Source organism: Protopterus annectens, chromosome 7.part0, assembly GCF_019279795.1.
Source record: "Protopterus annectens isolate FY-2018-M chromosome 7.part0, PAN1.0, whole genome shotgun sequence".
Taxonomy (NCBI): domain Eukaryota; kingdom Metazoa; phylum Chordata; order Ceratodontiformes; family Protopteridae; genus Protopterus; species Protopterus annectens.
Genome location: NC_056739.1, coordinates 755,826,144 through 755,852,196, shown reverse-complemented (window position 1 = coordinate 755,852,196; position 26,053 = coordinate 755,826,144). Strand labels below are relative to the sequence as shown.

Here is a 26,053-nt window from a genome sequence, read left to right as displayed (position 1 = left end):
CCAGTCTGGAGCAACTAGTATCATTCTTGGTTTTTCCTCTCTGACTTTTACTAAGACCTTGGAGAGAAGAGGCAGAGGGGGAAAGGCATAGACTGATGGGGCATCCATTTTCCATGCTTTTTTCTGATGAGTCCTTGTGCAGAATTTGTCCAACTGATAATTTTGGGGAGAGGCAAACGGATCTATTTCTGGGCTCCCCCATTTCTGTGTTAACATGCTGAAGATTTGTGGATCCAGTTTCCATTCGTGCGGGTCCATAAGATTTCTGCTTTGGTCGTCTGCCAGAGTATTTTGTTTTTCTGGCAAAAACTGAGCTTGAAGATGTATTTGGTAGGTCAAAGCTGTGTTCCACAATGCCATGGCTAGTCTGCAAAGGGGTTAGGAATGTGTAGCCCCCTGCTTGTTTATGTACTACATAACCATGGTGTTATCCATCTTTATCAGTAGTTATCCTGGAAGAAGTAAGTCCTTGAAGGCTGTCAGAGCATTCTGAACAGCTAGCATCTCTTTCTGGTTGATATGCAGATGCATTTGTTTTGGGCTCCATTTGCCCTGAATGCATTTCCCCACCAGGTGGGCCCCCCAAGCATAGTCTGATGCGTCTGTAGTTAGGGTTTGGGTGGCAGGGGGTAGAATGAATGACAGTCCCTTGTTTTGGTGACATGTCTCTTCCCACCAAAGAAACTCCTGTTGTAGGCAGGGAGAGAGAGGAATCATTGTTTCCAGACTGTGACAATGTTGGCTCCATAAACGTTTTAGATACCATTGAAGTTTCCTCATATGCAGTCTCACATATGGAATTAGTAGAATGCAGGATGCCATGAATCCCAAAGCCTGCAGAATTTGTCTTGCAGATAACTGGGTTTTTGTTACCATTTGTTTGAAATATATTGTCAGTTGCCTTTGTTTGTCTGGCGTAAGGTAGGCCATCTGGGCAGTTGTATTCAAGCTTGCACCCAGGAATGTAATTATTTGAGAGGGTACCAGTTGGGATTTCTTTTCGTTTATTGTGTACCCTAGGCATGTTAGAAGCCTTTTTACAAATGCCAGATGTTGAAGAAGAGTGTCCTTGTCCTCTGCTTGAATGAGACAGACGTCCAGATAAGGATAAATTTGTATGCTTCTTTGTCTGCAGAATGCAATTACTGGTGCCAGGCACTTTGTAAAGACTCTGGGCGCAGTAGATAAGCCAAAGAGCAGTGCAGAGAATTGATAATGCAAACAAAACCTGCCTTGAAGCAGAGGTATCTTCTGCAGGATTCCCTTATTGGGATATGCAGGTATGCCTCTTAAGTCTAGAGTCACTAACCAAGCGTTCCTGCCCAGCATAGGCAGTAGCTGTTGTAAAGTCAGCATTTTGAATTTTGGAATGTCCAGGTACGTGTTCAAAATCGATAAGTCCAGTAGTGGACACCAAGAATTGTCTTTTCTGGGTACCAGGAAATGCCTTGAATAAAAACCTTGTCCTTTTTCCTTTTCTGGTACTGGCTGAATAGCCCCCATATCCATGAAGGACACAACTTGTTTCTGAGCCTCTGCCACCTGATTTTGTGGCAGATCTGGTCATCCATTTGGAATTGGCAAAGTATGGAAATGAAATCTGTAGCCCTGGGATACTATGTTCAATACCCACTTGTCCTGGGTAATTAACTGCCAATTTTGAGCATGAAGTGCTAGTGTCCCCCCCAAGGGGGCTGCCAAAAGAAAAGTGCTTGGTGATGGTAGAGGGAAATCATTCAGACTGCTTACTGTAGGGTTGTGCTTTGTTTCCTCCAGATTTGGAGGTGGAGGCACCTCATTGCTTTGACCTGCAAGAACCCTGTGATTGGTATCTGGAGCCTTTTGAGCACCTGGACTTGCCTCGAGTGGCTCTGTTGGACACAGGAAAGGACCAATTTTTAGTAGGCCAGTGCCTACTAAACCTGGGTGGCTGCACTTGCAAGAAATCTTTTACAGTTTGCATAGATTTAGCTTTGTCTTCCATTTTCTTTAAAACCTATTCTGCCTTATTACCAGAGTATCATGCTGCAAGGAGGCATCCAACAATTTAGCTTTAACATCATCAGGCAGATTTTGCTCCTTGAGCCAGGCATGCCTTCTAACCAAAGATCCAGTAACTGCGGCCCTGCAAGAGGCCTCCAAGGAATCAAAACCACATTGCAAAGTATGCTTTCAAACTTGTTCTGCTGAATGCAATAACTCCTGTAACTCTTGATTTTCCACACAATCAGAAATCAACATCATTTTCTGTTTCAGTAAGCCCATAACATGCTGTTGATATTTAAGCATATGAAACTGGCAGTTTAAGGCTCTGATTGCCAAGGTAGTAGACGTATAAACCTTCTTTCCCCATCTATCCAGTGCTCTGGAATCTCTACCAGAGGGGATAGGATTTTTGGCTGTAGAGGCCTTTACACCCTTGGGACCCTGAGAAATAGTCCCTGGATCAGCAGCAGGATTTTCGAATAGAAATTTGTGGGAGTCAGGAACCCTGTAATATCTGTCTGGCTTACTAGGAGCCGGAGGTAGGGAATCAGGAGCCATGCTTGATTCTGAAAACACATCATCAACGATGTCTAATACAGGAAGTATAGCCAAAGGCCTATGCTGAGGAAGAAGGAAATCCCCAAGTCCCTTTTTTGATTCAGAGAAGTGCTGACTCTCTCAGTGAAAATGTTCCCTTAAAGTATGCAAAGTCTCTCCAAAAGAGTAATCATCAGGAGGAGATGCAGATGGGATGGATTCCTCTGCATCAGAATCCTCATAGGTGGAAATAGAAAATTCCTGATCAGAAGAAATGGAAACCTGATATGAAGATTCATAATCAGTGCCTTGCCTAGGCCTCTTAGCAGGGGTTAGTTGGGAACCCCTGATCAAGGTAATTAAGTCCCCAGACATTTTGATAATCTGTTTTTTAGGCATAGGGGCCTGTGCATGTGGTTCATGCGTCAGTTTTTTAGACATAGAAGATGTTTTTGACCTTGTTTTTGAGGCTGGCATCAGTTTAATATAAAAAATGTTGAGTCCTGAAAACACCCTCAGAACCTGGTACCTGCTCAGCGGCTCTGGACCCATCCAAGGGAGAGACATCCGTGGGTTCAATACTCTGAGAATGGGTCTCAGTAGAGGCCTGCGACTTAAAAGTAGCGGGTATTAGGGGCTGCGAAAGCACCTCACTGAGTACCGGCGACTGGCTTAGGAAAAGCCTCGTCGACGGTTTTGGACCTCGGTCTGTCTCTGTCTTTTTCTTTATGTTTTTTGTGAACTCCGTAGTCGGATTGCTAACAGACGACATTTCAGGATAATTAAATCTTGATCCAAAATATTTAGAAGCAAAACTATACCAACACTTAATAGTGCTTTGGTTAAATCTAGCACAAAACCGACAGCAAGGCATGTTATGATCTAGGCCTAGGCAAGGAATACAGTACAAATGAAAATCCTTATGAGGTATTTGCTTCCCACAAGTAATGCAATTATTAACTTTTACTAACATCGGTAAGGAGCAAGAAAAAGTTTCCCCAACAGGGTACTTAGCTTTAGTTTGAAGACTTCAGTTCTGAAACTCAAATGCGAAAATTTCAGGAGTCTGCCGACCGGCACTTGCGAACTGCTTCTGCTTCGGGCACTGTGCGGCAAGAAAAACTGAATAAAATGGCGTCGGCTGCATGTTTTATACCCCTGACAACCTGACGTCATGGAAGAGGAGACAGCAACCGACGCAGGACCCAAGACTTTGTTATTCAGGCCGACTGAGGGCAACCTGCCAGCAGATTACCCAAATGTAATGACTGCAACAGTGAAACACGAAGAACATCCAGCCCATCCTACATACAGGAATTAGTCACTTACTGTACTGCTAAGCTCTAGACGAGTCAGTTCTTCCTCATCTACATTACCACCCACTATTCCTTGTCTGTGTTCTGACAGGCCTTGGAAGGAATATGGCTATTGCTTGTATTTCCTGAGTTGTCGCTCCATCATGGAGCAGGCTATCAGAGTCCTACTGCACTAAGAATTATTGGTAAGGGGGAGAAGCTGGCAGCTAAAAGTGATAGATACTGTGCTGCTTAAGTCTTGATAGCTTGGCACTCACATTATACCTAGTATTACACTAAGTACTTGACTTTGGTATTCGACCAAAAGGTGTTGAAATTACCAGCAAGTGTGCATGCACTACCAGTGGCATGCTCCTGAATGCAGAAGTTAACAGTATCACAGAGCTCAAGGATTGTTTCCTGAGCTAACAGTTTGGCTCACTGAGGGGATAAGTTTTCATAACAAGTTAATTTCCTGGATGACAGTTTCCATCAGTAAAGTCTAGGAAGGATGACTTGTTTTTAATTTTGATTTTACTCTTGGGATAAAATGCCAGTATCACAAACGATGTTTATTACTAGACATGTAACAATGCTATCCAAACACAGCTATATACAAATAGAATTCAAACTCATTTGTTCCAGATTGTCTTGATTAGCACAGTCATCCTTCAAGCCAGATCTATATTACATCCAAGAAAACCCTGTTCAGCGAATGTCTGTTTGTCAAACAATAACCAGCGAAATCTAACTCCCACAAACGGCCATTTCAGCGAATTTTTTCCTAGGGGAAAAAAAGCTTGGCCATCATAGGGAATTTGCCGTTTTCCACACTGTACTGCGATCTTGGAGTTGGTATATTTAGTTGGGGGGTGGGGGTGGGGGTGGGGCAAAGCCCCCCCCCCCTTTGAAGGGTTGTATAATTTTGATTTTTTTCCCCTAGGAAAACATTCACTGAAATGGCCGTTCACAGGAGAAGTGGTTATTGGTCAGCGAACAGGTGTTCGTTGAACAGGGTATTTAAGGAAGTAATATAGACCCCTTCAAGCCTACTTCAACAAGTCATGTCATCTCTCCATACACACAAACTGTTGTCAACTATACCAATATATCCCAGACTTCTCTCACAATGAGCTATCCATGCATCATACCAACCCTTGCATCTATACATACATAAACATACATGATGAATCAATTCTATTTCCTTCCTATTTACACATACTTAGTGTGAAGGACCACCTATAACACAATCCCACATAGCTCCCAACTCAAATCATCTGCATTACCTCTGACATAGCTCTACATGTACAGGCAGTTCCTCTTGTTTATGCATGTAACAGAATCCTTCATAGTTAGCAACACAAATTGTCTGGATTACCTTTGACATAGCTATACACGAGCAGGCACTTCCTCTCATTTATATAAGTAACACAATCCTTATAGCTTCCAACACAAATCATCTGAATAACCTCTGACATAGCTATAGATGAGCATGAGCACCCCCCCCCCCCCACACACACCATTTTTGTGTGTAACACAATCCCTTTTAGCTCCTGAAACAAACTGTCTGGATTAGGAGCAGGTACCTCCCATCCTTTATATAACACCTCCACCCACCCCCAAACTCCTCTCCGCATCTGTTCCTTTCTACATTTTTATTTCCCACGAGGTTTAATTTCTTTAAAGACTTCGGGTTTCTAATATCATGATGGGAATGGACTCCATTCCTAAGTCAGGGAATGTTTAGATATCATGAACTTAGTATTGTTTCAGTCTTTGATGTTAGCTAACAGTGCTCTTCTTAGCAACTGCAACATAACCAGAATTACAACCCCTTGTAGTTTATACAGTTACATGTATTTGTAGCATACCTTAGTATGACTGCAAATTCTTTATTATTAGACCTGTTGCTCCTACCAGTATTGGAATTGCTTGACTATGTTTCTTCCACATTGCTCTTATTTCTGATTGAAACCCTGGTATTTCAAGACTTTGTGTCTCTGTATGCAAGACATTATAATTGCTGGGTGTAGCAATTACAAAGATTAACCCTGCTTTTGTATTTTTAATGGACGACTATATCTGGTTTTCTTGCATCTTTTTTTTTTTTTTTTTTTTTATCTGTTGGTACTGTGTGATCTCATGTAATCCAAACTTCCATCATGCTCTATAATGCTTTGTAGTTCACGTTTCCAATGTTTCTCATCTGTTTGACAGTAGTGTTTGCACAATCCCAATGCAGCGGTCCTGACACGTTATTGCGCCTTTCAGTAAGCCCTCTACCATGAATGTATCGCATTCAGCAACAAGCTTTGAGTGCATTTCCAGTTCTGTTATACAGAATCTGCATTTGTCTGTTTTGCCAACATTTTCATACATAGTCCACTTTTCCAGTTATGTAACATGTTAGTTTAATCCTCAGACTGCTGCACTTCAGAAAAGTGTGCAAAATGTAACTATTATTTTATTTTTTTACACTTTCATATAACACTTTCAATGACAGAGACAGACGCGCGTGCTTACAGGCATGCGTGCACACACAGACAGTCACACACATGCAGGGAAAAAAAAGTCTTGCACACTGTGGCAATTAATAGTTAATTAATAATTAACATCTATATGAATTATCACCTTAAAAAAAAATCAGTGTGTTTGCACATACGAAGGCTATGTCTGGTACTTACATTGCTATAAATCTGGTGTAGAATGTCACGGATGTTCTGCACTCCCAGGTCAGTGTTCAATACAAATTTTAGGCCGGTGGGGGTCTCGTAGTAATGCAGCTTGTATTTACTTGTCTGAAAAGACAAGAAACCTTCCTTCCTGGTTGAACAGCTAAGAAAATGGAGACCAGTAATGTACATCCAGTGTTTACCACAGATATAACAGTTATATATACTCTGTCGTAGTCCATCGTATTATGCAAATAGAAGGAATTTCACCAGTTACACACTAAATAAAGGTAAAAAGCCTTCACTGTTCAAGCAACACAATGGTGAATATCTTTGACAAACACATGAAAATGACAGTACATATCCTAGCCTACAATATTAAAGTACCACTCCCATAGCAAGCTCATCAAGTACAAACATAAAATACAACAAAGAAGAAAAACAGACCACCCAGCCAGCAAAAATTTGCCTATCATATAGTACTCAAACTCTCACTACAGCATACTGCCCAGTGTGGGTCTGTACTTTACACTACCTGCCTCATTCACCTGCCACAGTATAACAAACTTCCAGGCTATGCTGCTGATTGGGATAACAGTAACTGTTTCGACAGCCACTGTGACTACTAAATGCTGACATTTGCTCTGGCTTGGTCACATTCTGCTTTTAGTAAACAAGAAGTTGTACTACTTAACCAAATCTCTCAGATTACAAAGTCATTAAGCAGGTAGAGATGTGGACTTTACTGAAAGATATAAACAAGAGAGGGGTGGATTTACAGTCCCCCTAGACCTTCAGGGCAGTAACAAAAGGCTAGACAGACTAGATGCAGATAGATGGCAAATCTTTCTCTGTATGCAAAGGATACATGTCAACAGGAGACATCTTGCCCACGAAGGAACGGATAGAGAACAGCATTCCAAACATTAGTTTATACTCCTGCCAAAGAGAGAGAACATCAAAAATAGAATTAACATTAACACATCGGCACAAAAGAGTATTGTTAAAGTCTTGTGTTTTAAATGTCGTGCACAATGCCAGTAGGAAGCAGATTATCTTAAACTGCTGACTTGTCAACAGCCTAGTTTATGAAACTCAGACAAAGTAAACAGTAACAAATTGAAAGGTTTATTATATGGAAGCTTTTATTTATTTATTTATTTTTTTACCAATCCTCTTAACAGACCTGTACACCAGCAAATATCTACACATCTCATGAGCTACTCAACCAAAACAGCATGGCGTCCTTTTTGTTAAGCAAACAAAGCCCATTGTGTACAAGTGCCAATATACAGGAATGACCACAGAACAGATGTCTCATCTGCCCAAGTTGGCAGTAGCTTATGAGTGTTAAAAGATCTCATGGCAGTCATCAAAAAGACTAGGATAATATCCTGACTAAACTGCACCCCCCCCCACACACACACACACAATAACACTACTTCGGGTCTCCCCTGAAAATAGACAACAGGTCTTGATGCATTAACATGGTTGTTTGGCTAACTGCCTTTGCTCATTATGCCACCATGAAGTGAAAAATGAAACCCAGGAAAACAGGATGCCATTTAGTAAGAGCTCAGATATATACACCACACCAACAGAAGAGAGAGCAAGGCATATTTATGTCCTTTGTTGCCCAGTAAAGACCAAATGGACAAAGCTCACTTTCAGTGAAGGCCCAGGGAGAAAACTCAGTCACAATATATTTACATTAATAAGTGAATTTAGATTGTTGTCATAACAACATTTACATTTTATAGAAAAAAACAGTTACAAGACAGGTATGTACAATAAAGTGTATATAGTTCTGTTAGCTCTAAATTCTTGCAGGAAGTAACTGCATTTATATATTAGAAAGGAAAACACTGTACTAACATTGGGTGTACCCAGGTAAGCACTGCAAGGAAGTATAGACATTTTAAGAGTATAGCTAGAGTTTAGAGTGTGGTATAAAAGATGAGCAGTTTGAAAACATACAGGTGAAGTGAGAGAAGGGAGAGCGAAAGAGGATGCGTATGACTGGAAAGGGAGTAGGTTAAGATGGTGAAGAAAGATGGGGGGGGGGGTGCTGGCATACTGGAGAGTCAGTTTGGTGTCGAGCATGATCATGACCAGGATTTATTAATTATTCAGATGTAATTTTAGTGAGCTTTTTAAGTGTGGTAGTTTGTCAGCGAGTTTGATGTGACGTATTCTGGCATGGTGCAACATATTTCTGAGATGTAGCAGGAGTAAAGTGAAGCCTCTGGCCGAGTTATTCGATTTTGTTGTTTTTAATAAGAACTTGTCGGCAGAACGGAGGGCCCTTGAGGGGGAGTAAGGTAGGAAGGTATTTTTTAGTGGGGGACATTTACCTGGGTGGAATATAAGCAGGTACTAACACTGAAGGTTTTAGGATGTTGCTTAGTTCGAGCCAATTAAGTTATCTCAACGGCTTAACAGTTGTGAATTGTGTATGTTGAGTTAGTGGCAAATTTAGCAATTTTATCACAGCAAGAGGCTAGCTTGGATTCAAGACTGGTATTCAGGTTCGTTAGCATTGGTGATGTAAGGAAGGCCAGGCATAAGTAGTTTGAAGCTAATGTTTGCCATGTCTGTAAGGCATCATTTGGCTCTATAGGAGAGAGCTCAGTTTTAAGGTGGACTTTTTTTTTTTTTTTTTTTTAATACTGTTTGTAGGATACATGAGTCAAATTTGATATCTTTGTCACTGACAATTCCAAGGAGTTTACTGTGTGTAATTCTACTTTACAACTGTTTGCTGATATAATTAGGAAAGACTGCTTTTGTTGCTATATTATTTTGGTTTGAAGAGCACTAATTTTGTTTTGTTAGGGTTAACGAGCAGGCGTGAGTTTTTTTAGCCAGGTTTGTGGTTAAAAGAAGTTTGAGCAAATTCCTGGAGTTTGGAGAGAGTCAGGGCTGCACATAATAATGATGAATCATTGAATGCTTTCTGTTTTTTTTTTTTTGCTCTTGTTTGTGTGCATTTTTTTTTAATCATCAGTGTAGTTTTCGTCCTAGCACCTGGAAACTCCTATGATCAGAGCAGTACCCAATGGCTCTCCATCGCATGCATCTTGTACTGATACCACCAAACCAATTTAGACGTGTGTCCGAATAGCTTTAAGCTGATCGAAGCAGCAGGTCGAGCTCCAAGCTTAACATAGACCTTAAGAGATTTTGATTTTTCAAAATGCTGCAAAAGATTCTCCTGCACAATCAAACAAAAAAGAAGCGGTGACTCTGATTCAAATGAGATTCTCCTTTATTGTGCAGGAGAATCTTTTGCAGCATTCTGATAAATAAGAATCTCTTAAGATCTATGTTAAGCTTGGAGCTCGACCTGCTGGTTCGATCAGCTTAAAGCTATTTGGACATGCGTCTAAATCATCAGTGTATTGGACAATGCTTGTGTGTTGTGCGACGGTCTGGAGTTTACTTATAAAGATATTAAAGAGGAGGGGTCAGAGCACTAAGATTTGTACGACTCCTATGATGACAGGTTGAAATGGGGAATGATCCTGGTACCATATGACTGCTTGTTTTCCTTCACACAGAGAGCTAAGAATCCACAACAGGAGTACTGATAAAGCCCAAAGGAAGCAAGTTCAGAGAGTAAATGCTGACATGATACTGTTTTGAATGTTTTGGCGTAGTCTAAAAACATTCTTGACACAAGTTTGCCATTATTTCTAAGCTGATTTTTAATATTAGTAAAATGTAGTAGGGCAGTGGTTGTGATGGTGTTTGAAACCATGCTGTGTTTTGGAAAGTGGGTTACTGGAGCAGAGATATTGTAGGACTTGTGTGTGAATATACTTTAAGGATTTTGAAAGGGGGGGAAGAGGATGGAACCGACTCATCAGTTAAGGTTAACAAGTCACATACCTCCTGGGCCCCTACGAGGTTAGCTAAAAGTATTCTTTTTCAGCACCCACAATGTACCCAGGCGTTGAATAATGAATTTGTCCCTCCAGCTTGATTTACCCATACACTCGCAGAAATCCTTAATTCTGGTATGTATGCAGATATTCGTGTTGTGAAAATGCAGGAGATCAGGGAGAATAGGCTCCCAAACACCTCAGAAAGCAAGACACAGATCTCAGTAACACTCAACTAGATACAAGTATAGGGACAGTCTCCAGGCAACTTAGGATCTTTAAAATAGTAATACTTTTGGTTAGAAACATCATGTGTCCAGAGAAATGCATGCTAAAAGGGGCATTATGCTCAACAACTGACCTAATTAGGGCTATGCACAGAAAGGTGATGATGTCTTTTGACCTGGATGAGATACCTTTTGGTATTAGTTGTGCTACGTAGAAGGATTTTCTGACTACTGCTACTACATGGTGGATAAAAGGAGAGAGAGTTAAGGAACCAGGTGCAAAGACCCCTGACTACACTATCACTTCAGATTAGGATACTGCCAATACTGAATGTTACAGGGGCGAGTTGCTTACCAAATCTCACAATACTGGACTTTTTTGCATTTCAATTTAGCTCTTTTTATACACACATTATTGAATTGTGAAATTAAGTGGTATCAGAGGGGATATGACAAATAATGCACTGTCAGCAAAGTTAACCAAAGGTCCCGTTTGCAATCTTGAGATCAGACTAGTACATGCCAAAAAAAAAGAGCTGCCCTAGCACTTTGTCCTGAGTTGCACCAGTAGTTACCTTCTTACTTTCTGAGTAGATGCTGGTCTCCGTAATTATGTGGGTTTCAGCTTTTAGCCAGTTGGCTACCTGTCTCACAATGTAGGTATGTATATTCAGGGCTCTTAGTTATTTACAATGCCAGTATAGGGTATGGTGTCAAATGCCTTGGCCAGATGCAAGTAGGATGCGTGAACTACTACATCTGGGACCCCTTAGAAGAAGTCAACTAAATTAAGTAGGCAAGCTCTCTCTGAGAAACCAAACTGCTAGAGGTCTAGCTCAGTAAGTTTTATGAGACCACAGTTTATAAAATTAGATATGATGTGCTCCACGGTCTCATAAATTAGGCTAATCAGGGTATAGTTTCCTAAGTCCTTAGAAAGGCCACCCTTATTTAGGGGCATCACAACAAGTTTACCTCTCCATGCATCAGGTACAAACCCTGTAGCTAAGCTTACGTTAAACAAGTCCAGGAGAGCACCCACTAGGGCATGTTTGATACAGTATATTGGGCACGAGGTAAATTATCTTGCCCTATGTACTAGTAATTTTGGTTTCAGAGAGCGCTGTTAAGTTCCTTTTAATTTAAGGGAGTGTCATGAGGCATCAGGGATTTTTGAAAGCATGATAGATGTTGAGGAGTAAAGCTGGCACTGAATTTACCTGCTTGCATATTTGCCATGTCTGCTGGGACAGAGTAGGTGGTGCCATTATGGAGTACTTCAAAACACTGCTGGGTATGAGCTTTCTGATGTACTTAAAGAATTTACAACATTCCTTGGCTTCAGAGACTTAATTTCAGTTCATGATTTGATTTGTGTGTTGGTTCTAGAAGGGATGGCCAGGTCTAAACATTTAGAATTCCTTTGTATAAACAGCATCTGAGGCTTTCCCTAACTGGTAATATTACAACTGCATTTCCATACTGTCAAAATTCAACAAGGGTAACTATTTGAAATCCTTAAAATTCAGAAATGTTGAGTGAGAAGGGTTTTGAGATTTTACAGAATGGTCACAAGTTTGCTGCAAGATTTACCAAGAGATGTAGAAACTAGAGAGGTACATGTGGAGGCTGTATTAGTCAGGACTAGGTCCAGCATGTCTTGCATTTTAGTTGGTTAAACTACTTAATCTAACAATTTTTTATACATTAGGTTTAATAATCTCTGGCCATGCCAAGTCACCTTCATTTTACCATGTGTGGAAAATATATGCAAAACAAGAAGCCACATGGAATAGCTGACTGGTTCACGATTTAGGAAAGGAGAATGACAAGGCTGTATATTGCCACCCTACCTATTCAATTTATATGTCAATTATACAAATATATCATTGTGAAATGCTGAGTTATCGAATCAGATGCAATTATCATCATCAGATATGAGATGATACTACTCTGATACCTGAAACAGAGGAAGGACCAAACAGCCTGCTCATGAAGGTGAAAAGGAGGAAGTACAAAAGCTGGCTTCCTGCTCAGCATAAAACTAAAATTATGGCACCCTACTCTATTTTAATTCTTTTTAAAAAAAGATGAGAAGTGGAGGCAGTGAGAGATTTTAATTTTCCTAGGCTCAAAGAGCTCTGCAGATGATGACTGCAGAAAGGAAAAAAGTGATGCTTTTCAAATGAGGTGTCGGAAAATATTTTTAAGAATTCCAAATACAGAGATTGAAATTGGTTATGTGTGATCAGTGTTGTTCCCTAGTTACCACATTTAAGTTAAAACTAAAGTAAATAAAAAAAAAAAAAAAAAAAAAAAAAATGTATGCCTAGCCCATAGAAGTGCCCCGGCATCGTGCCATCCAACGTTAGTTCCCAGTGGCTCTATCAAGTACAGCCACTGCAATGATCCACAGGGTGAACCTTCTATTTCTCATCCACTCCTCAAGATTTCTCTTGAAGGGGCCAGCGAGGTGCTCTACTTGACATGTATTGGAAGTCTATTCCAGAGCATGGGCAGTCTCTGGGTTATGAACCTGTCCCTCCAGCATGTTCTGTTGATTGTGGTAATGAGGTTGAGTTTCTCTGGAGCGTGTGGTGCAGAGGGATTTGGATTTCTTTAGATGTAGCATTTCTAACAGAGCTGGGTCAGGCATGGCTTTGTAAGTCGAGCAGAGATCGCCTCTTAGACTATATGAGCCCGAGAACAGTTGGAGTTTTTTTTTTTTGAGTCTGTCCATGTAGGACGTGTGTTTAAGGCCTAGGATCCTCTTCATGAGGTACTTTTGTGGCCTTTCCAGCTGTTGCATGTGTCTAGTGAGGTACATGCTAAATAGGGCATTATACTCAAGGATTGGCCTAATGAGGGAAGAGTAAAGAGAGATGATGATCTCTTTCTGCCTGGATGCAAAACCCTTGGTAATGAGATGTGCCACATAGGATGACTTCCTGACCACAGTGGCAATGTGGTGGTCAAAGGAGAGGTTGCTGTCAACCTGTGTCCCAGATCTCTTATAATGGCTTCAGTCTTCAATGAGCTCCCATCTATGTGGCAATTAGTGGGAACTGAGTTTTTTCCAAAGGGGATAACGTATTTTTTGGCATTAAGCTTAAGGCCATGGTTGACACCAGTCATTGGTCTCAGTGAGGCCTTTCTGTAGGATGTCTGCATCACTTGGGGAGGTAATAATGGCTCCCGGCTTGCTGTAGTCTGCGAACAAGGTCATCCAGAGTCTCGCCATGTTGGCCTGAACTTCTGAGAAGTAGATGCCAAACAGGAGAGGACCCAGGACCGATCCCTGTGGGACTCCACTCGTGACTGGTCGGCAGTCTGACTTGGGGTCCGCTACTTTCACACTGTGGGTTCTATCTGTAAACCAGTTTGCAACCCACCTAGTGATATAAGGGTCGATGCCTAGTTTGATGAGTTTATCAATAATTCCTGAGTGGGGAATGGTATCAAAAGCCTTTATAATAACTAAGGATACATTGTCTAAAAACTGTTCACTGGAAAGTCCGAGAGTAAAACTAAAACTCAAATACTTTAGCTACATACTTTAAATCCTCAGTCCTGTTCTCTGCTGTTGCGTGTCCCTGGCTCTAGTGTCCACACCTACACAATCCATCCTACTTGCCTAAAACTCACCTAGCAACTGTACCCTGCTGAACAGCTAAGAACAGATCACACAGATAAACTTGTATCGGTTTGCTTCTTCCCTAACAAGAAAGGTTCCAAACTACTCCCTGAGCGGTACACTTTCAAGGAGCTGAGAAAGTATGTTAATCGTGGTTTACTTCCCATAATGTACTGTGACATTGCCTAATTTCTTGCTAGGTGGTTAGAGCATGCTCCCTGCCAAGACACCCAGCAGCCATTTCCCTTCTTACTCTGCATCCCCAATATCCTCCCTTATCTAAACCCCGTAAATGCACAGAATCCTGTTTAACCCCCAGAAGTTAGTATCTGAACCAGATAACCTACTAAAATACTGCATTAACAAAAGTATTACATTCCAACCCAAACAGGCTGTTGTAAGGTGTTAGCCCCTTAGATACTTTATTGACCCAGTACCCATCCCCTGTGCCCCCTCACCTTGAGACTTCTGCTTCACGGATTGTTTTCTACTCTGCTGGCAAAGTCTTCTTTGCTCTAACCCACTCCGTTCGCCCTGCAGGATCACTCCACTCCCCTACCCTGTCCCTAATTCTCACCTGCCCCCACTACTCCTACCTTTATTCCCACCTCTATTCTCCACCCCCTTATCTCTCATCCAACCCACTCTCTTCTCATCATCCACTCCCCCACCCATTCTCTACCAATTACCCAATCCACACCCCAACCTGATCCATTATACCCCTTACACTTGTCCATGCCCCTCCCTCTCTCTCTCCATACCCACTGACACCAAACTAACTATTCATACCTCCCTAATTAACCATGCTCTCTCCACTTTCTCTAAACCTTCACAGCACTCAATCTGCTTACTTCTTCTAATCACTCTAATCCATGCAACCTCTTATTCCTCTTCTAAACTCCCCCCTTCCTTCCCCCCACCTCCTCAACCAACTCCCTTCCTCTCCCCAAAATCTCTCACTTTCACACCATATCCTCCTCTCTTGTTCAACCGAACCCACTCCACTATTACAAACCAAAGATCACATCCTCCTCATTGAAGCACAACACACCTAAAGCAATACTGATTTCCCCTCATAACTCAAGGAGCAGACCTAAGCTCCTCCTCACATTTTCCTTTGCCAACCTCTTCTTATCAGGAGACATACACCCCAACCCCGAACCAAAGACTAGGACCAACCACACTCCTCCAAACGCAACCCATACTACCAAGCATAAATATCTCAAACTACTTACCATTAACACCCAAAGTTTGAGAAATAAAATATCCCACTTCCAGGCTTAGCTAAACCATACTCTACCAGATATAGTAGCAGTCTCTGAGACATGGTTAAAACCCCACATTCCTGACTCTGAAATCCTACCCCCTGGGTTTCAAGCACTCAGACATGACCACCAAAATAAGAAAGGAGGAGGAGTAGCCTTGATTTACTCTAGTCTACTCTCCATCACTCCCTACCCAAACCCCATTCCTCAGTTCAATAACACTGAATTGTCATAGGAATACTCAAAATGAATGACCATAAAACCATTTGTATTATGGCCCTCTGCATCCCCCCTGGAAACATCAATACACTTGAAGAAATACTTCTATGGGCCACAACCAACATTACACTTGAGACGCACTTTAGGGGATGTGAACACTGACTGGAACACAATAAATTCCAAAACTCCCTCCATATCTATCAATCTATTTTACTTCACACAACTTATAGGTGACATCACCAGACCCAATAAAAACAATCCCCCAGGGTCCACTCTTGACTGGATGCTTGCCTCCCACCCAAATAATATCTCACACTCAGGCACCCTACCAAACTCCATGAGTAACCACTTCCCAGCCTTCATCTGTAGAGCAACCCCCACCACTCCTCAACAACACCAATACATCCATACTCAAAACCTCTCTAACCTTAACCCCACAACTTTTTCCAACTCCCTCAAACACACAAACTGGGACAGCCTAAGACTCTTCCTCTAGATAATGCTGTAGACTTAACTCAACCTTCTTAAATACCCTGAACTCCCAAGCCCCACCTAGAACAAAACGTATAAAACCAAACTCTGTCCCTTGGCTAACAGACTAAAACACTCGTGCAACAAAGAGAGAAGACCTGGAAACTTTACCACCACAATAAAGACCAACACCTTTCTGAAATATAAGCAACTCCACAACCTAGCCAAAAAACAGATTATAAAAGATAAAAAAATCCCACTATACCAAACTCCAGGCTAATGACTCCAAAAACCCTAAACAATTTTGGAACTCCATCAACTCTCTTCTAAACCCAGGGACCAAACAAAACCCTTGCCCTGACACCAGCAAAACTGACCGAGAAATAGCCACTCTATTCAACTCCTTATTTACCAATTCTATAGCAGAACCCACCAAGACATTCCCAAACAATAACCCCTCCCCACCCCCAAAACCTCCTCCCTAACCTCTACCAAACCTTCCATCCCCAGTAATCCTCCTACATTTCAACTTAAACCCATATCTACCACATACATAAAAAACTTCTCTCCAAACTCAAGCCATGCTCCAACGCCCCTGACAATATCCCCTCACTATTCCTAATAACTAGCAGCTGATGGTATCACAATCCCTATCAGCATTCTCATTAACAGATCCATACAGGAATCCTATGCTCCCAAACTATGGTGCTCTGCCTTTATCCTACCCCTCCACAAAGGAGGCAAAAATAACATTGCAAACTTCCGACCTATAGCCACTCTCTCCCCAATCTCAAAAATTCTTGAAAAATGCATCCACCTCCAGCTCATGCCTTTCCTCACCAATAATCATCTGTACTCCCCTACACAACACGGTTTCCCCCGGCCACAGTACTATAACTGCTTTGTTCTCTTACCTAGACATAGTAAACCATGCCCGTGACTCTGGAGAAATTGTATCTACAGTCCTTCTCGATCTCTCCACAGCATTTGACAAAGTCTCCCACTCCCACCTCCTTAAACACCTCTCTAACCTTAATCTCTCTCAAAATATCCTAACCTGGTTCAGTAGCTATCTCTCTGACAGATCTCAGGCTGTAAAGTGGCAAACTGGCACCTCAACCTTCCTTCCCACCCCAACCAGGGTTCCCCAAGGGTCCATACTTGGTCCAATGCTCTTTAATATAGTCATTAATGATTTCCATGCAGCCATCCCAAACACCAAGTACAATACGCAGACGACTCAACCCTAGTCTGCTCCGCTTCTAACCTACTAGAGCTCCAAACAAAAACTCAAATAGCCTTCTCAACTACAGAGAACTGCAAGCTCCAAAATCACCTCTCCCTAAATGCCAACACATCTAAGATACTACTTTTCTCTCCCTCTAAATCCCTGTCAACAAAAACTCTCTCAAAATATTCAGCCATGCCAACACCTCCATAGAAGTTGTTCCATCTGCTAAACTTCTTGGGGTTACTACTGATGAACACCTAAAATTCAAAACTCATACTCAGCTAAATATTAAAAAAACACATCAGAAACTTGGTATATTGTACAGAAACTCCCACTTTCTCTCTCCTTCTACAAGACAAACACTCGCCACTACCTACTTACTACCATTACTTTTGTATGGTGTTCCTCTTCTAACTAACTTCTCCTCCTCTATCACCTCCAAACTAGAAATCTGTTACAACAAAATCTCAAAGTTTGCCACTAAATCCAAACAGACCTCCCACCACTGTTTCTCTCTCCACCAGCTTCATTGGCTAGAACTTCCCAACTTCCTTAACTACCTCCAACTCACTACAGCCCACAAACTAATTTTTAAACCCTCTAGTTGCCCAGCCCTAACTAACATCATACACCCCTCACAGAACTCTTAAGATCTGCCCACCAAAATCTACTTTCTGTATACAAACCGAACTGTCCCGCCGGTCAACTTCTCCTATCATTTTCCCTAGCAAAAAATGGAATTCCCTCCCTCCCACTCTAAGAATCTCAGAAAAACTTGAACACTTCAAAACTCGACTCCATTCCCACCTCACCCAAAATTGGAATTGCAGTTGCACTCAACCCACCTAGCCCATTATGCCCTTATGACAAGTTAATCTACCCCATACTGATTACCTAAAATAATAGCCTCACTCTGAATATAACATAACTTAACATTCTATATTTTAAATTTATACACTGTAAATAGCTTACTAACTATCCTCTTTCCCCTTTCTAGGGATGATTCTCTCTATTGGCAATTCTTAAACTTTGATGCTATTTAACTAAATCATCCTCACTTCTTATCCTGAATGGTGATGTATAGACTTTTCATCCTGAATGCTGATGTACACACCCCACCTTCATCCTGAATGCTGATGTACACACCCCACCTTCTCTAGTTCTTAATTGTCTGTCTTAAATCTTTACTTTATAAATAATGTACTTTCCACCTACAATCACCTCTCTATGCAAAACTGTGTTTACAAATGTCAGTCTATAACTACGTTCAAATGAATAACTACTTTCAAATGAACAATTATTTTTATAACCTTACTCTCAATATCTACTTCCTCAGTGTAACTAATCATCTGTTTCAGCTTGTCCCAATCCTAGTACAACACACACGCAATACATGTTCCACTTTTTCTGACTGTATTCCACTTTTTCTGACTGTACCCTAATAAGTTTTACTATGTAATACAAGTTTTTGCTTATTGTTACTGTGCATTATGGATATGTAATAATAATTTATTGCTTATTGTATTATGGATATGTAATAATACTTTATTGCTTATTGTTACTGTGTTTATGAAGCTTTTCTCCCCGGGCCTCCACTGAAAACGGGCTCCTTGAGCCCAGTGGACCTCCCCAGTCATCAAACTGAAAATAAATAAATAAGTAAATAAATAAATACTGTGGATACTCTATTTTTAATTTCTTCACATGTTTTGGGTTTCTATTACCATAACATGAATGAACCCCATTCCCGAGTCATAAGAGTTCATGAAATTAGTATTGCTTCAGTCTTTGAGGTTAACCAACAGCACTCTTTTCAATACTCGCAGTACACCCAGAATTACTTCCTTCCACAGTTCACATGGGTTTGTGTGTACTGGAAGCTTACAATGTACCCATAATTACTTCCATCCTCATTTCCTGAGGAGTTACATATGCTGGAAAGCTTGCAATGTACTGAGAATTACTTTCTCCTAAGGGGCTGCATGTACTGGAAGCTTACACATATCTCTCAAACTCTTACTACTAGAAATCTGGACAAAGCCGTACAAAATGGGGGGACAAAGACCCCAAAATAGGGACAGAGTTTAAATATTGCTCTTATAAACTTAGAAAGTTGCTAGAGTAATAGAGTTTCTGTTAACATGCATTTTCTGAAGGGTTTGGAGTCTGAAATTTAATGTGTCATTATTTAGTGACTTAAATAAGATCATCCTAATAATTTATCAGAAAAAAAAAAATGAGGAATAGACCAAAGTATAAGGCAAAATTCTGGACAGTTGAGAGGTATGGCTTACAATGTATTCAGAGTTACTAGCTTCCACCACTCATAAGGGGATATGTGTATCGCTAGCTTACTTTTTTTTTAGTCCTGTTGTTTCTACTACTATTGGAACTCTCTGGGTCTCTCCTACAATGCTCTAGTTCCTGCTTCCAAATCCTGGTACTTACTGACTTGTGTGTCCCTCAGTATGTAGGACATGATAATCACCGATTTTAATAATTTCAATGATTAATGCTATTTTTTGTTAGGCTACTAGAGCTAGTTTTCTTGCATCTACTTTCTTAACTGCTGGTATTGGGTGATGGCATGCGATCTGCACTTCAGTCATAGTCAAGAACACTTTATGGTTTAAGTTTCCAATGCTACTTGTATATTGTATTGCAGGAATCACGAAAGAAGACACTGATGTTAGTTAGGAAAGAATTATGTTAAGAAAGATAAAAGGAAAAAAAAGAAACTGGCAGTATAGGCTGAGCTGGATTGCTCATTACTGATGGAATAAATATGAACTTGAAATAAGTTTGTTGACCGACGGGACTGGTCAGGTTAAGTCCTTTAAATCAGGATGAGGAGGACTGTATTAAATGACACAAGAGCAGAGACTGAAATATGTTCTTGCAGCATACAGACTAAAGCCCAGTGCAGATGTCAACAGGACTGCAAATGCCAAAGGCAGAAGCTAAAGCTAAATGCTTACGCTACCAACACAAGCCAGTTACATACAAATGAAGCATTTTACATAACAGTCTTTTGTCATGACACTCCATTATACTGTTAAGATCCAAAACCACTGCTGATCAACCTTTCTATTTTTTTTTTTTTTTTTTTTTTACAGACTACATATGTTATCTACATTATATCATTGAACTTGTCTACTATGTATGTATACACTGTACTACAACTTCCTTCTTGTAACTGTACCTTCTGTACCGTTTTGAAAATGGTCAATTTGAGTTGGTGCTCTACCCTGGTTAACAAATGAAAAACAAGCAGGAATTACAGAAGCTTCTAGGAATTATTATCTTGCCACATATGTAACCTAACATACCTGGAGATTATAATTTTATCATAAACAAACTTAAAAGAAATATATAACCTGGAAATGGAGCCAGGTATTTAAAATGGTCAAGAATCCAGTTGCAGAAGCATCAAAATTAAAAACCCTAAGATATGAATAAACCAGGAGTCTTACAAATATATGTGCCAGCCAGAAGGATATAGGCACTGATATTCAGCAACAAATGAGACCATGTGCCCAATGGTCAGCAGCATTTACAGAAACATAAAAGAGATAATACTCAAACATAGGAGGGCATTCCTTGCTTGATCACCAATAGGGGGAATCTAGGAGTCGTAATCGGTATACTTGGCATCAGATGAACAGCCAAACAGGAAATACAATCAATACCCCAGAGATGAAAAATTCGCCAAACAGGAAAGACAATCAATACCCCAGAGATGAAAAATTCTTCTAATGATAACTGACTGAGTGATCATTTCTGATGAACTAGAAGGTAGTGTCACAGCATTTGTGTAGAAAACAGGTCATTGCTATGTGCATTATCACACAGAAGCAATAAGACTTGATGGCCCACGGCCCACCATTCTCTTATTGCTGCTGTGGAGGCTGAACATTCCCATTACTCTTATTACTACTGCTGTGAACCATTTCAAAAGCCACCACACTCTTATTGCCGGTGCTTCTGCTATGAAGGCTGAACATTTCTACCACTCTCTTTTTGCTGCTGCAGAGGCTGAATGTTTCCACCACTCTCTTATTGCCACTGCAGAGGCTGAATGTTTCCACCACTGTTTTACTGCTGCTGCGGTGGCTGAACCTCTCTTATTACAGCTGCTGTGAACCATTCCAAAGCTACATTTATCACTGCCTCCTGGATGGAAATTAATGTCCATAGCATACAGTGCTTGCTACTCTGTGCTTTCACATTTTTCATTCATTTAAGAGACTTGATAGACAGGAGAATGCCCTTTGAAACTTGTGATTATCCAGGAATTCCAGCATATTGGGAGAACAGATCCTGCTGTCCCAGCAGCTCTTTCCAACATGCTATATGTAAGCCACATACAATCAGAGTGCAAAGATGGAGAAGGATGCTCCAATGCATCCTTATCTTCTCCTTCAAAATTAACCATTTAACAACTCTTCTGCCACAAGCTATAGTTCAGTCATTCTTTGGAAATAATCACATCAACCAGGCACTGAGCAGAAGTGATAGTGAAGGTAAAAGTTTCTCAGAAATGACAATCCAGTTATAATTTGATGTAGTTTAATAAAATAAAACGGATAAGCGTTTTCACTATGTCAGCTTCATCAGATCCATGTTCAAACCTCTTAATAGACAATCTATATATAAAGGGAGCCATAAAAAATCAACCAATCATGGAAATTGATTAAGCTCAAGCTTCAGCTTAAAGTCACAACATATTACAGACAGTTACAAAACACAACATATCTCATATAAAACCTATCCACATATAACTAAAATCTCCTATAACATGTATAAAAAATAAAAAAGAATACAAAATGCAAACTTACTATAGGTGCTCCGATATATAATGAATGACTTATTCATACTTAACCAGGGATATTGTCAAATCACAGCCTTTCCTATCAGTAAACATCCTAACCTTTAAAGACATAGAAACACAAAAACACATAACAGCGTGACGTGTATGAAATGTATATAATATATTAATACATAAAAGATATATAAAAAATATGTAAAAAAATAATAACATATCAATGCATAAAGAGTGTATATATAACATATTAATGCATAAAGAATGTATATATAAAACATATATAATACCTAGAACTCATCATATATATGGAATGTATAATGGGGGACTATTAAAACCTGCTATCATTTAACATGCCTACGCTGCCTCAACCTCGGTTTTATAGAAGCCCTTTCATTTAATCCAGAACCCCTATCTGCTCTCAATCTTATTATCCAGTCACTCTCTTTGCCCTCAGTAAACGTCCTAACGTCACCTCCCCTAGAAGTTGAGGCGATGACTTCTAGCACTCTAAAGAGAAATTCATGTTCCTGGCCATTCGTAGCAACATGTTATTAAACTACGTCGAATTATAACTGGATTGTCATTTTTGAGAAACTTTTACCTTCACTATCACTTCTGCTCAGTGCCTGGTTGATGTGATTATTTTTAAATTCTTCTGAGCAGTGGTGTTAACCTGGGAAGCAGCATTGTGTTTGATTTTATTTTTACTATTGCATGCTTGTTTTGCTGCCAACAGGAGTGATTTGTAGTTACAGTATGGCTGATATTGAATTGGACTACTCTCCTAGAGGTGAAGACCGTAGGAAAGAGGCTTTACAATCGAGGTTTCAACAATATCTAAAGGGAACTGTGAATGCTTCCTGGTACTTCGACAGTGTGGCAGCATCTGATGACGCTATTGAGGTGACAGTGAACACTGAGAGGTTATACAGATTACTTGATGCCATCGAGAGGGATTTCATGAAGTTGAAGCGTTTTCAAACGCAACGCTTACACTTTCAGTTTTGCTTAGACAAGAACATCATACCTAGAGGGCTTCGGGTGTTTACGATGCCAAGCCAGGGGCGAGAATATCCAGACCTGCTAGCGCAATGGCAGCGCTTGAACATAGAGGTAAGCAGGAAGTATTTACGACTCCTCATAGACTTCTTTAGTCCAGAGGAAGCGAAGTTAATCAATAGCATCAACACTATGCAACAGTCACTTTTTGAAGAGTTTCCTTGTGAAGTGGTGCAGCCACTTTTTGAGAATATATTGGACAGGGTTCTGGCTTTTGAACATAAATTGCTACAACAAAAAAGACACAAAGCTAATAGGGACGTAACTGATTTTAAATTAGGCCATGTGTTTATGTGGCCTAGGAGTGAGTATAATAATATTGCTTCTACAACTGCTCGTATTAACAGAGGACAAGAGTCTAATGAACTTGGACAAGTTTCTGTTATCAATAAGAATAATATTGGGAATGTTAACGCAGATGCTAGAGTTTTGATGTCTGATACTGCTAATACTATGACTGTATGTGATAATGTTTCTTCCAATGTCAATGCAGATGTTAGAGTTCAGTCTAATACCGTTAATATTGTGACTGCATGCGATAACGCTTCAACTAAGGAATTTTCTGTGTCTGAGGTTTGTATAAGTGTGGATAAAGGTGTGAGTGGCCCGATGAGTGTAGGACGACTACCAGTTAATGGGAGTTCTATAGACAATCACAATGATTCTATTGATGTAATACACATCATGCAACCCAGTATGCAATCTGACACTAACTTATATCCAAAGTTACTTGTCACCAGACATAAACCTATACCATCATCTGGGGAGTCTGATGTTGTGGTCAGACCTAAGGTAAGGATAGAGCCTATAGAACTAACTAATAATGTAAGTTCTGACTTGTCTTTTCCTCTGCCTACACGCCTGGAGAAGGGCCGACGGAGGTCACGCTCCAGGAGTCGAGGCAGACAGAAGAGGAAGTCATCAGGAGAGGCTTTATCTCACCAAACCCTGAAAAAGATGTGGACGAACAAGCGTTAGTTCACAATATATCAAGTAAGGTTTTAGATAGGGATGACATTAAATTATTGAGTAAAGGATTGAACTTCATTTCAAAAGGTCAGAGTAGATTGACTGATATTATCATTAACCTTAAGCTGTTCTGTAGGAATGTAATGTTGAAATATTTATATAAGGACTCTAATCATGAATCAGTAGATAAAAGAGAGTTCATTTTCAGGAATCTCAGTGAGTATGTACCCATACATCATCCACTGGTAGAGGCTTTCTTGAACTTACGGAGGATGAATTTCATAGCTATTATAATAGGAAGATGAGAAGATCTATGGGGTCAGATAACCTTACCCATAATGAGAGGGTTAGCCTTAAGAAATTACAGGACGATTCAACTATTATTATCAGACCAGCTGATAAGGGTGGCAGGGTTGTTGTTATGGATATGTTACACTACAATACAACCATGGAAATCATGTTGCATGATAAATTCTATGAAGTGATTACGGTGGATGTTGTCAGTGACATAATTAATTGTACTTTATCTGATATTTTTCAGAGTAATTTGATTGGGAAGGAATTATACGAATACCTTTATATCCAGACACCTGTTATACCAGTTATAAATGGGCTACCTAAGATACATAAAGACTTTAAGGATCCACCCATGAGACCAATTGTTTCTGGTCGTGGGTGGGTCACTGAACATTTATCTGTTTATGTAGAAAAACATCCAAGACAAGTGTTGAACAACAATGCTTTTGTACTACGGGATTCAAAACCGTTTCTAGTTGATTTCTATGACTATCAAACAACAAGGGAACATAGTTGATTGCCTTTTTGTAACTTTTGACGTTCAGTCCCTGTTCACAGTCATACCTAATGGATTAGGACTTACCCATGCATTAGAATATTTGAGGAAACATAGTGGTTATGGAGAGGTTAAAATTGATTTGATAGTACATTTTCTAGAACTGTTCCTTGAAAATAATTTATTTATGTTCAGAGATGTTTTTTTACAGGCAATGTGATGGTGTAGCTATGGGCACACCTTGTGCGAACAGCTATGCCAACATCTTCTTAGCCCATTGGGAGGAACATGGGTTGTTTCGTGAAACATTATTTGAGGAGCATGTAGTGTTCTATCGACGTTTTGTCAATGACCTTTTCGTGTTATGGAGAGGGACACCAGCACAACTGCAGTCCATGCATATCTTGATGAATAGTTTAACTACTTTCCTCAAGTTTACTATGCATTTCTCTGACCATAGGATTGAGTTCCTAGATTTATTTGCGGAAAGGCTATCTGATGAGATTATTAATACTGGCGTATACCGTAAGGCCTGTCATTGTAATTCATTACTCATGAAAACGAGTATGCATCCACCATTTATATTCAGGAACATCATGAAAGGGCAGGCGATTAGGGCCTCTAGGCTGAACCCTATGTATGTAGGATTTGCCAATGAATCAGATAACTTGAGAAAGAGGTTAGTGGAAAGGGGTTATAATGAGAATGAGGTCAATCAGTATTTTGGTGAGGTTAATAATTTACGTTCAACAACAGCTAGGCCGTACTTTGGACCTATGGGCTCGAATAGTATAGGGATGGGAAAGACTGAATCTTGTGTTAAGTTTCCGACTGTTTATTCATCAGATCAGCCTGATATTAGGGAGATTGTTAATAAGTTTTGGTGTGTTCTGCAGGTTGATGATGACCTCAAGCAGATAGTGGGGGAAGCTCCACGTTTTCTTTTTAGGAATAAACACAACTTAAAAAGACTGTTGTGTTATCCA

General features: G+C 40.3%; 1 protein-coding gene across 1 annotated transcript in view; it reads right to left on the bottom strand.

Moving 5' to 3' along the window:
- TRAPPC1 (trafficking protein particle complex subunit 1) overlaps positions 1 to 26,053 on the bottom strand; it is a 212,248-nt gene that overhangs the window by 100,704 nt on the left and 85,491 nt on the right. The window contains exons 3-4 of the mRNA XM_044077287.1: positions 7,359 to 7,429; positions 6,503 to 6,641 (exon numbers count right to left, since the gene is read on the bottom strand). Of these exons, the coding sequence (XP_043933222.1) occupies positions 6,503 to 6,641; positions 7,359 to 7,429 (210 nt within the window). The remainder of the gene's footprint in view (positions 1 to 6,502; positions 6,642 to 7,358; positions 7,430 to 26,053) is intronic.